This window comes from Carettochelys insculpta, chromosome 3 (genome assembly GCF_033958435.1).
Source record: "Carettochelys insculpta isolate YL-2023 chromosome 3, ASM3395843v1, whole genome shotgun sequence".
Classification (NCBI taxonomy): domain Eukaryota; kingdom Metazoa; phylum Chordata; order Testudines; family Carettochelyidae; genus Carettochelys; species Carettochelys insculpta.
The window spans coordinates 64,479,191-64,499,981 of NC_134139.1; the positions used below are offsets into that span (position 1 = coordinate 64,479,191).

Genomic DNA, 20,791 nt, shown 5'->3' on the forward strand with positions numbered 1-20,791 from the left:
GCAAAACTGCCGGCAGCAGGGGGCCAGGCCCTTCAGGCCAAAAGGTGGGACACGGGCACTTCTGCTCCTCTTGTCACATGTGCCACCCCATCTCCCCACCATCTAACCATTTCTCCTCTGGGGAAGAGAACTGACCCCTTTGCCTGCCAACCTCTTCCATCTGCTTCCTCTTCCCCAGGGACAAGGACTGAGCCCCTCGGGCCTTCATCCCCCAAATGCCATCTACTCCTACCTCCCGCAGGGCCTCTGATCCCCAGCTCTTCCATCTGCCCCTACCTCCCCCAGGGACAGGGATTGAGCCCCTCTGCCCCACCTTCATGTCTGCTCTGGGGCAGGGATTTTTTAGTCCATCTGCCCCTGCCTCTGCCCACTGGCAGGATAGAAATGGAGCCCTCTTGCCTTCCATTTCTGACCTGTCTTCCTACCTCACCAGTCACTGCTACCACCCATCAGGCAGGAAGTTAATTCCAGCGAGGTGTTTGGAGGTCCTGCTTCCCCAGGGCTGCCCAATATCTCTCCCTCAGCTTGCCTGCCCCCAGCACATGCCTGCTCCACTTCTGCACAGCAGGGCTCTCCTTCCTGCCACCTGCCCCAGCTAAACAGTAAAGTTTTGCTTCTTTCTTTATTTATTTATGAAGCTGTTAGTAGGATTATTAGTGACTTTAAAAGTATCGCCAGCACTTGGACTGTACATAGAGATCAAAGGGTCAAATTTCAGCACTTTGCCTTGGAAAGGCTGCTGACCCCTGTTCTAGAGGATACTGCTCATTGATACTTTCTGCTTTTAAACATCTTCATTAAACCTATCCTAGCCCAGCAACGTTAAACCCATCTTAACCCAGCTTCTGGGTAACAGAGATATACCTTTAGCTAGAATCTATGGTTTGATCATTAAAGAGAGGAGGATTTAAATTACATACAAAAGCAGTGGCAACAAATACCAGATTAATCACTTCCTGACCAAAGCAAGACATCTCTGTATATCTGGGGGGCGGGGGGGAGGAGATTGTGAAATGATCAGGCTTTATAAACTGAGAGAGAAAACAACAACAATAGCAGATGCAGAAGCCTAGTCAGACAAGTCCTATACACAGGATTACTATCAAAGAAGGGAAAAAAGGAATACAAAGATTAACCAAGATTCAATAAAGATGTACATAGAAATTGGGAGCCATGAAGCAAGTCAAAGATTAAAAAAAGTACAGGTGGAAGATGGTGAAGTCATTAGAAGGTGGCAGCAGTTTTATGAGAAACTACACAATGAACAAAATGAGTATTTCCCGCTGAGGGAAGTATGAGCAAGCAACAACCTCTCAAGCCCTGTTACCAAGGAGGGCACTCAGACATTGCCATACGTGATGGGAAGGCACTGCGGCACTAAAAGCATGCGGCTGTGAGAGAGTTGTGGTGATGAAGTTTTTCAGCTTAATTTTCTGTACTGGACAAATCCTGATGAGAGAGCACATTGTTCTCTATCTTTACGCATAAGGGAGACGGGCAACAATATAGTAATTACTGACTCGGCAAGTCAATGAGTCACATGAGCTGGAAAGAATTATTGGGAAGAACTAGAGCATCAAATGAACGCCAGTTTGGGATTACGCCAGGAAGATAACTGAGGGATGCAGCATTTGCAGCCACAATATTGCAGGAGATATAGAGGGAGAAAAACAAGGAATTGCACTTAATGTTTGTGGAGTTAGAGACTGCTTATATAATTATTATGGTGGTGCCTGCAATTGAGTATTTTGCTGGAGATATATGTTCAAACTTTCACAGTCATGTACAAGAATAGTACAATAGTATAAAAAGCTGCAGTGACTACCGCAAATCATTCACTCTCATAATAGGTCCCTCAATCATGTATCACCCTTAAATCTATTCCTATTTTGTGTTTGTAATGGACACAAATGGAGGAGACTGGAGGAGAGGCTCTATGGAGCGTGCTTTTTGCTGATGACACTACGTCATTTTGTGAAGATAACTAGGAACTGAAGAGCAACTTGTAAGTATCGAATGCCACAGTAGAAAAAAATGGTCTTACGAACAGGATGGAATACGTGCAATGCTTGAGAGGGACAAAGAGAAGCATGTTGTAGAGCTAAAGTCTGTGTAACAATTTAAAAATACCCCAGTCCAATATTGGGTCTTGATGGGAATATGGATGCAGATGTTGGAAGCTACATGAAGTATGGTTGGTATAAAGGGAGCAAGTTAGCAGGAATTCTCCGCAGTTGAAATTTTCTAAGTAAATTAAAGACCTAAATGTAAAAGATCATGATTAGGTCAGTCCTGAAGTATGGGTCAGAAAGCTTGCCAAAGAAGAAGAGAAAAAGAGCTGCAGTATACTGCTGAAATGGGAACACTTAGGAGGGTATTCACTGAAATGGTACAAGCTGTGGTTCAGATACATCACAGAAAGCATGAGGGAGTACTGATAACTGCATCACATGAGATTTACAAGCCACCGAGTACAAGAGCTGGTGTCATCGGATAAAGACCACAATGAAGGTTTAGAAAATGTGGTTCAAGACACTGAAGAACATGAAGAAGGTGAGTTTCAGACTGGCATATGCACTTGACAAGAAGCCACCGACAACAAGTGACGGGCCACAACAAAGGCAAAGAAGGTTAATTCTGTTACAAGCTCATAATAAATAATCACAGCTCCACATCATTCATTGTAACAAATACACACTATTACTTTAAAGAGGCTATCCTACTTATTAGCAGGATCATGAATTTGACTTATTACACGTCAAGAAGCATTTTTACCTTCCAATTGTGCTTAAGCAGTCTAAAAATATTGTTTATAAGAGAAATGCAAATATTTCAGGCCAACTCTAATTAAATGACCTTTTGCAGGGTATCAGCTCTCTAAAAATCAGAATCAGAAGTATATAAAGTCAGTTTTCTTTTTACAGTGCCTGCCATATTTTGTGGACCTATAAGTAATATTAATGAACTTGTAAAACAAGACGATGTGTCTAAAAAAAAAAAACAAACCCCCAAAATACATAAAATAATCACTGAGGACTCCATTCTGCAGGAGACATCAGCTGTCAACTCAATTTAGACTCAAAGTTGCTTGAAAATTTAATTTGGATGATCTTATAATTAAAATCTCCAAATATATTGTTCCAGTGAGCAAACAATATTACTGAGAAGGGGCTGTTTTCAACCATAAAAGACCCTTCCTCCAGCACACTAAGAAATAAAAGGATCAGAGGAAAAGTCACTTACGAGACTCATTCTTTTAACAGGCTCCCCAGAAGTCTTTTCTATGGCTTCTTCCTTTTCTTGGTCGGCTGCTCTCAGAAGAACAGAATTTTCTGGGCTAGTTTCAACCCACTGTCCACTAATTGAGCTCCTTAGCTTCTGATTTTCTTTCTCTAACTTAATTTTGGCTAGCTGGGACTCAAGCATCCAATGCTCCTTTTCTTGCTCTAGTTTTGCAATCTTCTCCAAACTTTGCTGGACCTTAAGAAGGAAAAGTTTAAGAGTTTGAATTGTAGAATGAGAAGTGTTGGGAATTAAAGTATTATTACCAAGGGTGTGTGATATAAGGTAGTGAATGAGATAAGATAACATAGCAAGTTAACGCCTAGAGTCTCAAAGTTCTAGGTTTAAAAAATTTAGGTCACAAGTAGAATGAGTTTAATGGTTTCAACTGGTCCCTAGTGGACATCTGCTCACATCACAACAGTCAGAACAATTAGCAATCTCCCATTAAGGTGTATCCAGGGTTAGAATATCAGAGCAGTTGTAGGTTAGCATTAGAAGAACTACGTGTAAAAATTTGAACACCAGCGTGCCTGGCTCCAGTCAGCAATTTCACAGCTGGCGCAAAATAATGGCAATATGCACAGTACAAGTTAAATTTACAGGCTGAAATCCCTCGCAAGCACCACAGAAAAATATTTAGTATTAGAAATTCCACATAAATGTCATTTATGCTCCTCTCTCCTCGTACACTATAAATGAGATATTTTCCTTTTACTAAAAGCTCATTAACCCACTGATTTCTCTCCACTGATCAGGAAGTTGGTTCCAGTCCATGCAAACTAGTTACTATCTAATTCTCAAAGGCAGACATATACTCAGGATATGGATCTCAAGAGAGCAAATTAAGAGGTGTTTAGCTTCCCCTTGCCCCAGAGCTTCCAGAGAGCAACTCCAAAGCTCTTCCTGCTAGTGACTATTTAAAATTAACAGAATGCATATTTAAATTTCCAAGTAATAAAATAGATACATTTTAAATTACAAATCCCCTCAGCTAAATATACTCCTTTATAATCTTACCTCCTGAGTTCAGGGATGCAATAGGAATGATAATGCCAGATCAAACACACAATACACTTTGAGAATAAGAGCTAAAACATACATTTGTGAAATGAAGGACACGGCTGACTGAATAGTAAAGTTAGAGAAACAGTACTTAGTCCAAGAGATAATTTGTTTAAAGACAGTAAACTATAACCCAAACTGCACAGGAAACATTAAATAATGCGTACTAGATATACTAGACAGACTGCATACATTTTTCCACTTCTTGTCAAATTAAGTATTCTGCCAAAGTAATATTTACAGTGGAAAATTAGCATAATACTGCTTTTGAAATGGCCTATGCTGAAGCACTATGTTATGGAAAGCAAAACACCTTTATTTCTGAATACTATAATACAGAAAGCTACTCTTCACTATAAAATGAACAAATGGGAAATCTACAGTCTAATCTGAAGTCCCAAATTGAAGAGGGCCATTTGTTTTATAAAGTAACAACTCCTCTGATTATTTTTTGCATTAACAGTGCAGCACATCATCGTGAAGAATAAGACACGCATGCTGAATCAAAGTACTGTACAGCCTTTTATATGCCTTGTCAAACGGCTGCGAATGTTTGGTGGTGAAGTGATACCATTCATAACTTCAGGTTGCTGATAACTTTTTAGGTGGTCATACCAGTTCCTCTCTTTCAGAAGTACACACAATCATCCGCTTAGTGACTTCACACAAGTTATCATCTTTATAGTTTGTGCTAGGCTCAAACCAAATCAAATGCCCTTCTCCATCCCACAGCTATAATTCCAGAACTCTCTTTATTAAAAGGTTACGAACATATTTGTTACAGAAATGTGAACTAGACGTTGAAGTGAAGATGGCTCAAGACAACTTCTTATTAAACTGATTTTATATATCAGCTTGCAATTAATTATCAGAATGGTAAACAGTAAATTGCCATTGTTTACAGATACTAAATTGAAATTTTAGACATTTTTATCACACATACTACCTTGAGTTAGTCACTGTGACCTTTCCCAGGTTATGTTTTTTCCTGATAAAAACAGCAGGCATTCAGACACCTATTTGTCACGGCATATAGAAGAATACCTGTTGTGCAAGACCTTCTCTACTTTCTGTGGAGCTCAGAAGAACTCTGCGATTGGCCAAAGCCTCTTCATAAGGAACTGAATCTGAACAGGGCTGTAAGCAAAGAAACATCAGTCTTTTACAGTAAATCAGACTCTTTTCCTCCCTGCCTCCCCACTGTCCTTGTTAAAGGGAGGTGAGGAGTTCTGCTCTGCGTGTTTAAAATTCCTTTCATTTGGTTCTCTATCTGCTAATACAAGCCAGCTGGGTCTCTAAGCAACACACAACGATTGGTACAATGTGCATGCCACTTAGCACTTGTTTGATGAGAAAGGGTGCTTAACCAGGACATACGCCAAGAAGTCAATTTAAGCTTTTTGAGGAAATATAGTGATGCTTGAATCTCTTGATTTAGCTGGACTCACTATTTGCAAAACATTTTTTCATCCTTATATGCAAATGTTGCATCTCCACTTTATGCTGTTTTATGACTTTTACCCCTCTAACAGCTGCCAGTCCCTTCAAAGAAATACAGTAGAGGACACATTTCACATGTACATTCCTGGCTATTCATAAGGAAAGAACAAACCACACATGCATACACTTTTTTAGCTGCCTTACAGCTGAGCCTGCTGATGAAACAGGGCAAACAGAGCGTGGCAGGCTTGGACCAGGATCAGATCTTACGACCACCAGAGCTTCTCAGATAAAAGCAGTATGGCAGAACCTTAAAAGTTCTGAAAACCTTATGAATAGGAGGTTATTTGTAACTGAAATGTTTGTAACTCTGAACAAAACATTATGGATGTTCTTTCAAAAGTTTGTAAACTTTTTAAAAACTACCTCTACATTTAACACAATACCAAAATGTACTCGCTTTGAGGGTGGGGGTGGGAAGGGTGTGTCTCTGCTGCTTGACTGTATAAGTCCAATTCAAATGAGGTGTGTGAGTGGTCACTTTGTCACTGTGGTCCTTTTAACTGAGGTGCTCCTGTAGTATTTAAATTGTTCTGATAACACTGATTCTTGTTTTATGGGAGAGGCAAAGACACTTACCTGTTCCATAACTGGTATTTGAGATGTATTGGCTCATGTCCATTCTACAATTCTGCTTGCCATGTGCACTGGTGCTGGAAGCTTTTACACTAGTAGTACAGTAGGATTGCGACATTTCGTGAGGGTTTGCTGTCGAGAACCCTTGTGAATGTTGAATTTCGCTAACATGGCAGTTGCCGGCGCTCCCCGCCCGGACCCTAGTGAGGCAGCAGCTACTGACACTCCCTGCCCCAGGGCTCGGGGAAGTGGTGGCCCCACTCGCATATAATTGAAGTTGTGAATGTTAAAGTTCACGAATGTGGGGACTTTGCTGTACCTATAGGAGACAGTCTCTAATGATCCTCGGGGTGGCACGTCCCTAGCACAATATATGGGGCTCTGCATGCTCCTGCCACCCTCAGGTCATTCTTGCTGAAGACTGCAACAGCAGGGAAAGAGAGAGGGATGTGAAATGGTCATGAGCAACAAATCTCAAAGAACACCAATTCCAGGGCAGGAAAATATCTTTTCTTGAGTGCTTGCTCATGTTCACTCCACAAGAGGCGACTACCAGCAGTATCCACTTGGATGTGGGTAGGAGTCATGAAAGAGAAGGGTTCAGCACCACCCTGCTAACTCCAGAATCTTCCCTAATCTGGGAGACAATGGCATAATGCACAGTGAAGGTACGCACTGATGAACACGTAAGATATCTGCCAGACAGATATCCTGGATAGTGACGTGAGCCAGAAACCCTGGTGACGAAGCCGGCACCATAGCTGAGTGCACCTGCTCAACTGGCGGCAGGGGAAAGCAAGTCAAGAGCAGATACATGAAATGATCCAGTTCAAAATTATCTGGGTAGAAACCCCACATTCACTTAGCCATGGAGAACAACAATCGGATGGATTTCCAGAACAGTCTAGTCCTCTCCAGGTAAAAGGCCAGGGCCCAGTGCACATCCAGCACATGAAGATGCCTCTCCTCATTAGAAGAGTAGGGTTTGGAACACAGAACCAGTAGGAAAGTGTCTTGGCCTAAATGGAAGGCTGACATCACTTTCAGCAGAAAGGCTGGACATGAATGTAGCTGAACCTTGACCTTATGGAAGGCCATATATGGTGGCTCCAAGGTCAAGGCTTGAAGCTCAGAAGCTCAATCTAGCTGAGGTTATCGCCATGAGGAAGGCTACATTCCATAACAAATGCACCAAGGGCACGTGGCCAGTGGTTCAAACAGAGAGGCCTGTGAGCCTAGGCAGGACCAGGTTCAAGTCCCATGGCTGGACTGGGGGTCTGACCCAGGGAAAGAGACGTTCCAGACCCTTGGGAAATTTACCCCTCGTGTTGAGGGAGAAGGCCCTGCAGCTGTGCACCCAGGAATGGACGGAGGAAATGGCTGCCAGATGCACCTTGACAGGGGAATGTGCCCAGCTCCTGGTCCTTCAAATAAAGCAGGTGTTCTAGGCTCAACTGGATTGAGGGCTTTTGTAGGGGAAAAGCCATGGTGCATCACCCAACACACAACACCTTGCTCATTTAGCTGTGTAGCTTTGTTGGGTTGAGCATTTCTTCTGTCAAGGAGGATGTGATGAATGCCCTCCGAGCAGGCTTGTCCCTTCTGGGTTCAGCCATGCAGAATGCCTACCATGAGGGGCAAAGATGTGAGGCAGCATAGAAGGAGATGGCAGGTGGTCCTGGGACGGAAGGTCCAAGTGGAATGGTGCCACCACCCTGAGTTCTGAGCCAATGCTCACAGGGCTCTGCCAGACCTCTCATGACTGTGGCCTTGGCCTTTTTGATCTTCTGCAGGACTTTGCTGATGGTCAGAAATGAGGGAAAACATAGAGCAGATCCCCCAACCAGGACAAGAGGAAGGTATCCAAGAGGGAGCCCAAGCCTATCTGAAGCACAATAGTAAGCAATGACACTTCTGCCTGATAGTGAACAAGGAGTGCCTCAGGTCCAGGAGACCAAGTGAGGGCCTTCACATGCATTGTCCACTTATGGTAGGAGGAAACATCTCAACTCAAGCAGTCAATTCAGGAGTCCTGGGACGTGATAAGCCTCCAGGTTGATATCACGTACAACACAAATCCCACAGCGCAAGGACCTCCCAGCAGAGGGATGCAGAATGGGCTTCTCCCTGTCTGTCATGTACATCATCGAGGCCATGTTGTCCATGAGGACTATGATTAGCTTGCTGCGTGATGTACTGCTCTGAGCGCCTTCACACTGATAAGGGTCATCTCATCCATGGACCACATGCCAGCCAAGGTTCAATGCATCTGATAAGAGTTTTACAGCAGCAGGGCAGCTCTGGAAAGGGACTCCTTTGAGTGCATTCCCTGGAATCATCTACTGCTGGATGACGGAAAGAATAGGATCTAGGACAATGAAAACCTTGTCCAGATGGTCCCTGGCCTGACAGAATACGGACACTAGCTACATCTACAGGGGGCGCATGTACAGTCTGGCACAATGGAAGATGTAAGTACATGCTGCCATGTGCCCCTCAAGGTGTAGGCATATTTTGCCAATCGTTACCAGGAACTGGGAGACACCTCCAGCGCCAGAGTCTGGAACCTATCCATGGCGAGGGAAGACCCGGCAGTCTCAGAATCCAGTAACACACTTACGAACTCTGTTTTTTGTACGGATATTAACATGGATATTTTTGTCCACCAGTAGGCCTAGGGCTCCACATGTGAACAGGACGACGACGACATGACTCTGAACATGGGAGCTGGAGCTGCCCCTGACCAGCCAGGAATCAAGGTACAGAAAAAGCTGGACACGCTGATCCGTGAGATAAGCCACTACCACCCACATGCTCCTGGTGAAAACTCTTGGTGCTGTCGAGAAGCCACAAATTGACAGTGCTCCTGACCTACCATGAATCAGAGAAAGCATCTGTGGCCTTTGCAAACACCCATGTGAAAGTACACAGCCCGAAGGCTGAGGGTGGTGTAGCCTTCTCTGGGATCCAAGGAGGGGATGATGGAGGAGAGGGAAACCATGCAGAACCTCAGCCATGCTAGGTACCGTTTGAAGTCTTGAAGGTTGAGGATGGACCTGAGTCCCAGTTTTGCCCAGAGGGACTAAAAAGTACTGGGGCTAGAACCCCGGCCCTCTGAATTGCACTGGGACCACCTGCACAGACCCCTCCCGCACAAGGGGTACCGATACAGCTGCCAATTCTCCCTCAAGTAGACCCCACCGCTGATGGCTCTGCGTGATGTTGAGGTGTCAGGGCCGTGTACTCACCTGAGACCCTGGCTACTGACAGGCTCATGTGGGATGGGTGAACCAGGCTCCAAGGCCAATGGTACCCTGGAGCCAGTCATCGACCCTGGTGCCATAGCACCAGCTGAAGCGTGAACAGTGCTAGAAGTACCCTCTGGGGCGGGGGCGGTGAGAAGGGTCCACCATTGGCAAGAAGTCTTGCACTGAAGAAGGGCTGGAATCCATGTGCTTGCTGCTCGGCAACTGGGAGATTGTGGAAGTGCATCAGGAACGGGACTGAACCCAGGACTGCAAGTCCTGCTTCAAGAATATGGTCTCCCTCATAGTCCAAACGTACCCTTAAATTGGCTGCAGGAAGCAGATCTGTGGTGGCCTGCAGGTGGGCATCTACACCTATTGCTTCTGATATGATGCTGGGAGCACAACCTCGAGCCTGAAGCAGAGTGCGAGTGGTCCCATATCTGGGCAATGACCAGGAAAAGGAGTGCCCTTGGAGGAGGCAGCGCTGCTTGTACAGGGAAGTCTCGTGATGGTACCAAGTGCTTATGGATTCTCAAAACCAATGAAGAGTGGAATGTGTGCCTTCAAGGGTCTGTTCTCCCAACTATGAATCCCTGTACCACGGATTCAGAGTCCAAGTGGCCGACCTTTTTCTGACAGCTTTCCAGCAATTGTGGGAGTCCAGTGCCAACACTGATGGAAGATTGCCATGCCTAGCGCAGGTCACAGATGCCCAGGATGTCAGTACCAGCAAGTACAGTATATCCTCTGCAGTCTCCAGGGCCTCCAGCATAAGAAGCACCTGAACATGACTTCAAGATCCCATGTTTGGGGGGGCGGGGGTGAGGGGCTGGAGCGCTCCATTCCACCTGTGTCAGGTTCCTAATACTCAACAGGGACTGAGAGCTGCCCAACTCAGACCCAACACTTTTCCACTACCTTATCTTTCCCTCCCCCTTCCCCAAGGCGGGGGTGAGTGGCTCCACATTACTCTCCTCAGCTTGTTCACTGGAGCTGGGGAGGCAGAGCAGTGCCAGCTAGTGGGTGGTATCGCAGGGATACCATGTGCCAATCCCTCAGTACCCGGTGCCAACTCCAATCGGTTTGCTGTTGCCAGGGTTAATGCCATCTCTGTGAGGAGCGCAAAGCTGAATACCTTGCTCCTTCTTAGTCCTAGGCTTAAAGGACTTACAAATTTTACACTTGTGGCTGATGTGAGCATATGCAACTCCTAAGTGGGTCACTGACTGGCATAGACTGTTTGCATGAATTGCAAGGTATACGCCCTGAGGATCGGCACGTGCCCCCATCCAAGTCGATATCCCTAAAGGGACCAGCTATTTTAAACTACACTGGGGGTAAACCAACTATGAAGAAGATTAGCAACAGAGAGAAAACAGCAGCCAAGGCAGAGCTGTTCCAATGCACCGTTACTGGTGTCAAGAAGAAATGGAGGGAAGAGGAAAGCGCAGTGGCCCTTATCTTGTACCAGGCAGGCACCACTCCACAGGTCACTAGAGACATTCCCCAACAGGTACTGCTAAAGCAAAAGCTTCAGGCACCAGTACACGTGGCGAGCACACACCTATTGTGGAATGGACATAGGCACACACTTGAAGAAGAAAGGTTCTGTTGTTTAAGGCAGTGACGGGCAACCTGCAGCCTCCCTGCCTCCTCCCCTCCCCTCCGCACACCTCTCATGCATTCTGGCACTGGAGCCCTGTATTTTCTCCTCCTCCCTCCCAGGTCTCTCGGAGTGCCTCAAATCTGTTGTTCACGGCTGTTTAAGCTCTGGGAGGGAGGGGGAGAAGTGGGGACAACATAAATTAGCAGATTTGTGGCTCTGTGGAAGTGCTGGGATGGAGTAGGAGGAAGCGCGGGGCTCCAGTGCCCCAATGGATGGGAGCAAATGGGGTGGGAGCAAATGGGGCTGCACAGGCTGCAGGCAGAACCCCAGTGGGCCATGGGCTGCTGCCACCTACTGAGGTGAAAGAGGGTCACTCATGCAGCCTTCTCCCTATTCTTAGTTGCCTGTCATTCATCTAAGATAACTAAATTAGATACTCACTATCCGTCACCTTCTCTACTTGAAAGAGAATGTTAGCTGAACACATACCTTCTTTAAAGATTTCATGTAGGCAACTGCTTTCTTCTTGTACTGGAGCATACATTCAGCTGACAGAGGGCTGACGAACTCTGTCCCTTCTTTAGGCCCATAGCTCAATGCAGCTGTGAAGTGGTCTAAGTTGTTGCTAAAGAATGAGGCAATCTAGATAGGTCAAGAAAACAGACAAAAGTAGCAGGAACAATGAAAGAGCTGCTTCAGAAGAGAAAGACGAGTCAAAGAAACTGAAGTTCATAGCAAAATTGCAAGTAAAAATTTATTAGGGGCTTTACAAAACTTGCACATTGCATGCACATGAACTAAAAAAAGATCATTCCCAATTGTACCTGCTCACCCATTTAACATGTTCGCTATTGTTGTTATACATTGCAGGACTGCCGATGATACAAGTATGCAAATAGTACTGGAAATCCTAAAACAAATCATATCTTTACATAATTTGTCATATCCTGATATCATTATACATTAGTTTAATCTTTGAGAAGAGTGAGATTTTAAATACGAATTTAGACTGATGATACTACTAAATTTTGGCTAAGGAACAAAAATTACCTTCCCTGCTCCAGTTGTTAAAGCCACTACTGAGGACAAGATGCAGTCATTTGTTGTTATAAGTTTCTGTGTGGCTGTTGGAAGCTTGTGCTCTAAGGCAGCTTTCTGACTGTAGTGCTCGGAAATTTCTAAATGAAAATAATTACATTATGTTAGTTACCTTCATACTATATTGTACTCTCTGCCTAATTGCTGTCAACCAAGAGCTAATAGATGCTGGACGCTTCTGAAAATCTGAGTTACAGATTTTCAGTGGCAGCAACTCACAACCACTAGAAAGAGGGACTGTATAGTTGTGAAAAATCCACACGATGGAAAAAATTACATGCTAAAAAAGAAAGACTTAGCTGACTTAGACACCTGTCTACTTTTTATGAACTGTGATATGACAAGAAGAAACAACCCAATGTATCTACGCAGCTTTATCACTGTCTTAATGGTGCAACAATTCCTCCTCTTGTTTGTGGTTATTTTTGTTCAGCAAGAAATCTTCATGTTGGTCTGTTTCAACAACTTATCCTCTGGTTCCCAATACATCTGTTGTGCCTGTGACTGCTCTAATGACAATCTGTCCATTTTTTAAGGGTGTACTGAAAACAAAAATAAAATAGAGATTGGACTAATGCACTTCAGTCCAACCAACTTTTAGAGATAGGAGCTGCAGTTTGTACAGGTTGAATCTCTAAACTGGCACTCATCTGATAGCATGTGTCATCCAGCATGATTTAGGTAGTCAGACAACCACTTATCATGGGTGTGACCAAGGTTCCTGTGGTCCCATAAAGTTTATTTACAGCCACCAGTCCTGGCTCTCAGTGTCCTCCGCTGCTGTTAACTGTAATTTACCCACAATTGTCTTCTAAGAATCCAATCAGCAATGGAAGTGTTGGTAATGCTGCTAAACAATAGACCTCCCAAGGTCTGGCAAATTTTCTGGCTCGGCTCTGGTCAGTCCCCAGGGTGCTGGTTTAGAGCAGTTTAACGTGGAGTAATAAACTGCAGTAATACTGCTAGAAGACTGAACAATGGAAATATCTGACTGGACATACAGAATACTGATATTTATACAGTTGACTAGAATAATCAAATATAAAAATAAATGTCAACTGAATTTATCCTCCTTTCTCTTAGCACTGAAAATTTCAGTAGTCTTGGTTCTAGAAAGAGCTTTAACAACGTTTAGCATTTTGTAAAAGGATTTTAAAATAATTTTAATTAACTGTCTCCCCCTACAATAGTACCCAACTAGCACTAATTAAAAAGGGTCAAATATAATACAGTTTAAACTATAGCAATGTCTGCTACACATCATTAAATTATCCCTTCTGTAAAAAATGTTAGAGGGACAGTCAAAGCTGATCAGTTCCAGTTTCTCATTTATTATATTCTAGTTAAGAGATAATCCTCAGCCCCATGTACTACAACAGGGTCAGCAACCTTTCTGAGGCAGAGTGCTGAAATCTCACCTTTTGACCTCTATCTATAGTTCGAGCGCTAGTAATATTTTTAGGGCACTAACAATCCTCCTTACAACAGCTTCATTAATAAATAAATAAAGATGCACAGCTCTACCTTTAGCTGTGGCTGGTGACAAGCAGGAACGTCCTGGCATGCAGAAATGGGGCTGGCATGTGCTGGGGGTAAAGCTAGCTGAAGGGAAGCAACTGGGCAGCCCTGGGGAAGCAGGACGTCTGAACACCTCGCTTGAATTAGCCACTTGCACGAAGGATGGTGGAAGCGATTGACCAGGTAGAAGACAGGGCAGAAGTGGAAAGCAAGAGGGCTCAGCCCCGATCCTGACAGTGAGTAGGGGTGGCGGCAGATGGAAGGCATGAGGGGGTCAGAGGGTCTCAGTCCCTGTCCTCAGGGGGGGAGGGGGGGAAGGGTGTGCATGCAGAGGGCTCAGTCCCTTTCTCCAGAGGAGGGTAAATGTCATGGGGAGGGTGTGCAGGAGGGGAATAACTTCACCTCCGCCTAACCTCTGGCCTGACGCACCTAACCCCATGTTCCTTGAAGCTTCATGCCCTCACTTGCAGCCCAGCCTGCCTGCCCCGCCCCTCCGCTGGCAGGCTTGCTGGCAGGGCTCACACCCATGCCTTGCTACAGCGGCTCTGCAGAGTGGCACGTGCAGATCTCTGCACCCCAGTTGGACAGGGAGGGGGAAGAGGAGGGTGGCTGAGCTACTACCTTGTGTGTGCCGATGAAAATCGGCTCACTTGCTGCTCTTGGTGTGTGCGCCAGGGGTTGCTGACCCCTGCACTAGAATGAAAAAAATTAAGAAAATCCCAGGATCAGATGGTTGAGACTCTTAATTAGGGATGTTAATGGATAACTGGTAGAGGATGAAGCAGCCCCATGCCCAGGTGCTCCATCAGTGGTGTCAGACAGCAGAACATGGAGAAAAGGAGAAGGAGTTGCGCTGTTTGTAGAGAGCAATATGATTGCTGAGAGCTCCAGTATATAGAGGGAGAAAAGCCCATTGAGAGTCTTTGGGTTAAACTTAGAGGCAGAAACAACACAGGTGATGTTGTGGTTTGTGTCTTCTACAGACCACCACATCAGGTGGATATGGTAGATGAGGTTTTCTTCAGACAACTAAGAGAAGCTTCCAGTTCACAGGCCCTGGTTCTCATGCAGGACTTTAATCACTCTGACATCTGTTAGGAGACCAATACACCAGCACATAGACAATCCAGGAAGTTTTTGGAGAATGTTGGGGATAACTTCCTGACACAAGTGCTGAAGGAACCAACCAGGGGCCACACACAACTTGACCTGCTGCTCACAAAATGGGAAGGAATTAACATTAGAAGTAGAAGTGGGTTGCAATCTGGGCTGCAGCCATCATGAGATAGTGGTGTTAAGGATCCTGACAAAAGGAAGAAAGGAGAGCAGCAAAATACACACCTTCAACTTTAGAAAAGCAGACTGACTCTCTCAGAGAACTGATGGGTAGGATCCACTTGGAAGCTAATATAAAGGGAAAGGGAGTCCAGGGAAGTGGCAGTATTTTAAAAAAGCCCTACTGACGGCACAGGAACAAGCCATCCTGATGCGCAGTCAGAAAAGCAAATATGGTAGACAACCAGCTTGGCTTAGCAGGGAAATCCTTGGTGAGCTTAAACTCAAAAAGGAAGCTTGTAAGAAGTGAAAACTTGGACAGATGACTAAGGTGGAGCACAAATACATTGCTCAAGAATGCAGGAGAGTAATCAGGAAGGTGAAAACAGAACTGGAATTGTAGCTAGCAAGGATTGTGAAGGGTAACAAGAAACACTCTATAGGCAGGTTAACAAATAAGAGGATGATCAGGGATGATGTGGAGCCCTTATTGGATGAGGGAGGTAACCTTGTAGAAGATGATGTGGGATAAGCTGAAGTAGTCAATGGGTTTTTTTCCCTCTTTCTTCACAGACAAGGTCAGCTCCCTGACTATTGCAAAAAGTAACGCAGTATGGGAAGGGGCTGAGCAGCCCTTGGTGGGGAAAGAACAGACTAAGAACTGTTTGGAGAAACTACACAGATCCATGGGTCCAGATTTAATCATCAATGGCTCAAAGTCTGGTTCCCGTCGGTTTCACGTGGAGTGCCCTAAGGACTGGTTCTAAGGCCAGTACTGCTCAACACCTTTATTAGTGACCTGGATGAGGGGAGGGATTGTGCCCTCAGCAAATTTGCCAATAACACTAAGGTAGTTGGAGAGGCAGAGAGAAGGTGACTTAGACAAACTGGAGGTTTGGGCCAAATGAAATTTGATGAGGTTGAAAAAGGACAAGTGCAGAGTCCTGCACATGTGATGGAAAAATCCCAAGCACTGTTACAGGTTGGGGACCGACTGGCTAAGTAGCAGTGCAGCAGAAAAGGACTTGAGGATTATAGTGGATGAGAGGCTGGATACGAGTCAACAGTGTGCCGTTGTAGCCAAGAACGCTAATGGCACATTGGGGTGCATTAGGAGGAGCATTTCCAGCAGATCTAGACAAGCTATTATTCCCCTTTATTCAGCACTGGTGAGGCCACCTCTGGAGTATTGTGTCCAGTTCTGGGCCCTCCAGTACAGAAAGGATGTGGATGCATTTAAGAGGGTCCAGCAGTGGGCTACCAAAATGATTAGGGGACTGGAGAACATGACCTATGAGAAGGGGCTGAGTGATTTTGGCTTATCTAGTTTGCAGAAGAGAAGAGTGAGGGGCGATTTGATATCAGCCTTCAACTTCCTAAAAGGGGGGTTCAAAAAGATAGAGGAAGTCTGTTCAAGGAGCAATGATCTCAGGTTACAGTAGGGAAAGTCTAAGTTGAATATGAGAAAGAGCTATTTCACTAAGAGGGTGGTGAAGCACTGGAATGGGTTACCTAGACAGGTGGTGAAATCTCCCTGCCTACAGGTTTTTAAGTCCTGGCTTGACAAAGTCCTGGCTGGGATGATTTAGTTAATGCTGATCCTGCTTTGGGCAGGGGACTGAACTCAATGACCTCCTGAGGTTTCTTCCAGCCCTAAGAGTCTATGATCCTATGAGAATGAAGACAACAGGCATATGCAACCTTGGAAACTAAAATTATGTTGGGCGGGCCAAATGTTAAGTCATTCAACCTTTAACATAACTCTTTACAAACTAAATTACAAGACAGATATATTTAGCCTTACTTTCAAAACTAGGCATCCAAATACAATTAATATATAGTCTATTTTAAATTACTTAACCCTCATTTAATCTCACCTTTCATAACATCATGAAATCCATGAAGACCTGCAGCAATGTGTGTGAATAATGACCTGTAATTTGTCCGAAGCAGCCCTACTGGTTTTATACCTACAAAACATTAAGAATGTGGACAACCATCAATTAAAAAAAATAACCAAACCCGGAAAGTACTCTGGTTTCCAAATTGTGAAAATATCTGCAGGTTTTTCAGCGCTGGGGAAGCAAGACTTTTGTTAACCAAACTTACGCATAATTATTATTAAAGCATTTTTTAAATGAATTTTACCAATACAATCAAGTCAAATTTCTAAACTTTTTAGATTATGCGCTGAAATTGCAATTACACCAGAGTATTTTGGTTTGGAAAAATCAATTTTAGGGTGAAATCTACACTTTTGTAGCAATACCCTCTATTATCCAAGATAATGGTTCTTTCTACCAGGAACCTTTTTGTCTTTCTGAATGGTAGGGTCAATCCAGTGATTTGCTCACTGCTGCTTTTTCCACTTTGCCACTATATATTTAGGGGTTTATTTTATAGCACTAAACTGAGGTTCAAGTGATTGTGTTTCACCTGCACACTGTTATAGTTAGACAGATACCTTTTAAGTTTGTTTGGGTAGTACAGAAAAACCTGTACCACCTGGAAAGCTCTATAAACCCGCATTTCTGATCTTTGCTGGAGGCACAGCTGGTGTGGGGTCAGCAAGCAACATGTCCCTGCTGCTCCCCAGTGGAAGAACAGGTACAGAGAGGCTCCAGGCACAGCCCCTCAACCCTCCACCCCAAGAGCTACATCCAAAGATCTTATTGTCTGACAAAGTTAGTAAACTTGGATGGAAGACAACAGTGGAACTGCCTGTGGGCAGAGCGCTGAGCTGCCCGGCCACTTGTCTGCCTAGGAGAAGTGGTGACTTGTTGCTTCTTTCAGGGAGCTGCCAAAGCTGTGCACCACTCAGATTTGGCACCCCAAAATTCCTCCCACACCCCCACTTCCTCAAGACCCTTCCACACCCAAACTCTCCCCCCATGCTTGGCACACCAGCCCTTATTCCCATCCCAGAGCCCTCACCCCAAAACTCTAATCCCCAGGCAGGCCACTTTCCCAGCCTGGATTTTCCTCCCACATCCTGAACTGAGCTCCCCGCTTCTAGCCCTCGTCTGGTGCTCACACCCCCCAACCCAGAGCCTGTGCTCCCTCCCAAATCCCATCACCCTATATCCGCTCAGAGCCCCCACACTCCAAACTCTTAGTTAACCAGGATATAGGGCTAACTGGCACACCAGTTCCTGCAACAAGCTGGATAACAAAACTTTTACTGTATTTTATTGGGGAAGGTAAGAGAAAAAGGAAAGCTGTTTGTTTCGGTGGTGGTGAGGAAGCGATGGAAGGTTCTGACTTAATAATTAAAGATTGATTGCTTTATAAAGATATAAAGGCACAAATGGTAATTATACCACAAAAAGCTCATAGCCCTTTTTATCTTTTTTTCTACAAACATTTAACACCTATTGCTTAGCCAGTGCATCATGCTGTTCTATGAAGACCTAATATTTCTGTATTATATTTGCATATGGTTGGTTCAAAACCAGGAGTATTAGCATCCTTTCAATAAACTGGAGCTATAATGGACACTTACTTGGCAAGACAAGAAGACTAGTGTACGTGTGTAACTTCTCAAACACTGCAGTCAATTTCTTCATATCATTGTGGAGCTTCAGATTCCTGGCTCTTAAAGCAGCTGTGCAAAGAGAAGAGTCACACTCTTCTTCCAAACTAGGAATATACAAATTTATTTTTAAAGAATTGAGTAGCTTGCCAAAAAATACATACTTTTCAGAACTGACACTATACACACACCTTTGCTGCTGTTTAAATTCTGAGTTAGAGAAGCAGTGAGAGAAAAGGAGCTGCAAATTTATTTATTTGTAAGTACATAAAAAGCTGCACAGCATATCAGACCAATGGTCCATCAAACCCAGTACCTATCTCCCTACAGTGACCAATGCCACATGCTTCAAAGTGAAGGAACATGAGAGGGGAATTAAGTGATCCACCCCCTCTCATCCAGTTCCAGCTTCTGGCAATCAAAGGTCTGGGGACATGTAGTGCCTGGGATTGTGTCCCTGAATACCCTGGCTAACAACTATTGATGGACTATCCTCTGTAACCTTATCTAATTCCATTTTTAATCCAGTTATTGTTCTGGCCTTCAAAATATCCTCTTGCAACAGGTTCCACAGGTTGATTGTGTTGTGCGTACTTCCTTTTGTTTTAAACCTGCGACCTATTAATTTCATTGGATGACCCCCTAGTTCATGCGTTACGTGAAGGGATAAATAACACTTCCCTGTTCACTGCAGCTACACCACTCATGATTTTACAAACCTCTGTTATACCCATCTCTTTTCTAAACTGACCAGTCCCCGTCTTTTTATTTCCCTCTTCATATGAGATCGGTTCTATACCTTAATCTCTATATATTTTCTAATTCTTACATCTTTTTGTGATGGGGTAACCAGAACAACATGCGATATTTAAGGCATGGGCAAACAATGAATTTATATAGTATCACGATGATAATTTGTCTTGTTATTGGTAGTGTTCCGAATGGTTCCTAACATCGCTAGTTTGGGGGGAGAAGGCTATTGCTGCTGCACACTGAGCAGATGTTTTTTGAGAAACATCCCTTGTGATTCTAAGATCTCTTTCTTGAGTGGTAACAACTTAGAACCCATCATTTTGTATGAATAGTTGGGATTATGTTTTCCAACATGCATTACTTTGCATTTATCAACACTGAATTTCATCTGCCATTTTGTCAAACCCCTTTAGAACCCTTCCTAGTTAACACTTGACTTACCTTTCTTCAATAATTTTGTATCATATGCAAATCCCACCATCACACAATTTACCCCCTTTTCCAGGTACTATTTCCCTGTCGAATAGTGCAGTTACCAGTACAGATCCTAAGGAAACCCCGCTGTTTACCTCCCTCCATTATGAAAAATGACCATTTATTTCTACCCCTTACTTATGTCAACAGTCACTGATCCATGAGAACCTTCCCTCTTAACCCATGACTGCCTACTTTTCTCAAAAGTTGCTGGTATGGGACCTTATCAAAGGCTTTCTTCAAGTCCAAGTACCCCATATCAACTGGCTCATTCTTGTCCACATGCTTGCAGACACCTCAGAAAATTCTGACAGATTGATGAGGAACGATTTCCCTTTATAAGGGCTGTGTTGACTCTTCTCCAGCATATGGATCAGCTAAACATATTTCATAACCTAGGTCGGGGTCAGCAACCTGTGGCTCTGGAGCCACATGTGACTCTTTAAAGACTTATTTGGGGCTTCCAACATTATAATTGCAAAGCTTACCAAAAACCCACATATACACACCTTCTGATTATTTTTCCATAAATGGTGAATGTCTAAAAGCCCAAAAATGAACAACTCACCTCTAAATAGCAAATGATATGTGATCTCAAAATATTGAATAAACCCCGCTTTAATACGTGCAGTGCATTGTGGGATATGATACTGTATCTTTGTTTTGTGTTGCTAATAAAGTCTTGATTTTGAAAAGGAAAAAGAAATTTGCAGCATTCCTGCTCTGAAGGGTAACATGCATTTTAATAAAGACAACTGAAATTAAACATGAAATAAAATGGTCATAATTAAAGTGTGGTTGGAATGGCTTCAAAAAAAGGAAAATCGAAGATGAAAACAGAGCATTTTGGACTAAATGGACCCA

At 44.1% G+C, this 20,791-nt stretch overlaps 1 protein-coding gene across 2 annotated transcripts in view; it reads right to left on the bottom strand.

Annotated features, from left to right (window-relative positions):
• The window catches only part of PPP1R21 (protein phosphatase 1 regulatory subunit 21), a 74,416-nt gene that overhangs the window by 23,918 nt on the left and 29,707 nt on the right, over positions 1 to 20,791 (bottom strand). The window contains exons 12-17 of one of the 2 annotated variants that reach the window (XM_074990011.1): positions 18,671 to 18,807; positions 17,046 to 17,138; positions 12,328 to 12,455; positions 11,767 to 11,919; positions 5,392 to 5,484; positions 3,244 to 3,480 (exon numbers count right to left, since the gene is read on the bottom strand). In XM_074990011.1, the coding sequence (XP_074846112.1) occupies positions 3,244 to 3,480; positions 5,392 to 5,484; positions 11,767 to 11,919; positions 12,328 to 12,455; positions 17,046 to 17,138; positions 18,671 to 18,807 (841 nt within the window). The remainder of the gene's footprint in view (positions 1 to 3,243; positions 3,481 to 5,391; positions 5,485 to 11,766; positions 11,920 to 12,327; positions 12,456 to 17,045; positions 17,139 to 18,670; positions 18,808 to 20,791) is intronic. The other variant, XM_074990012.1, reaches the window with a different exon arrangement.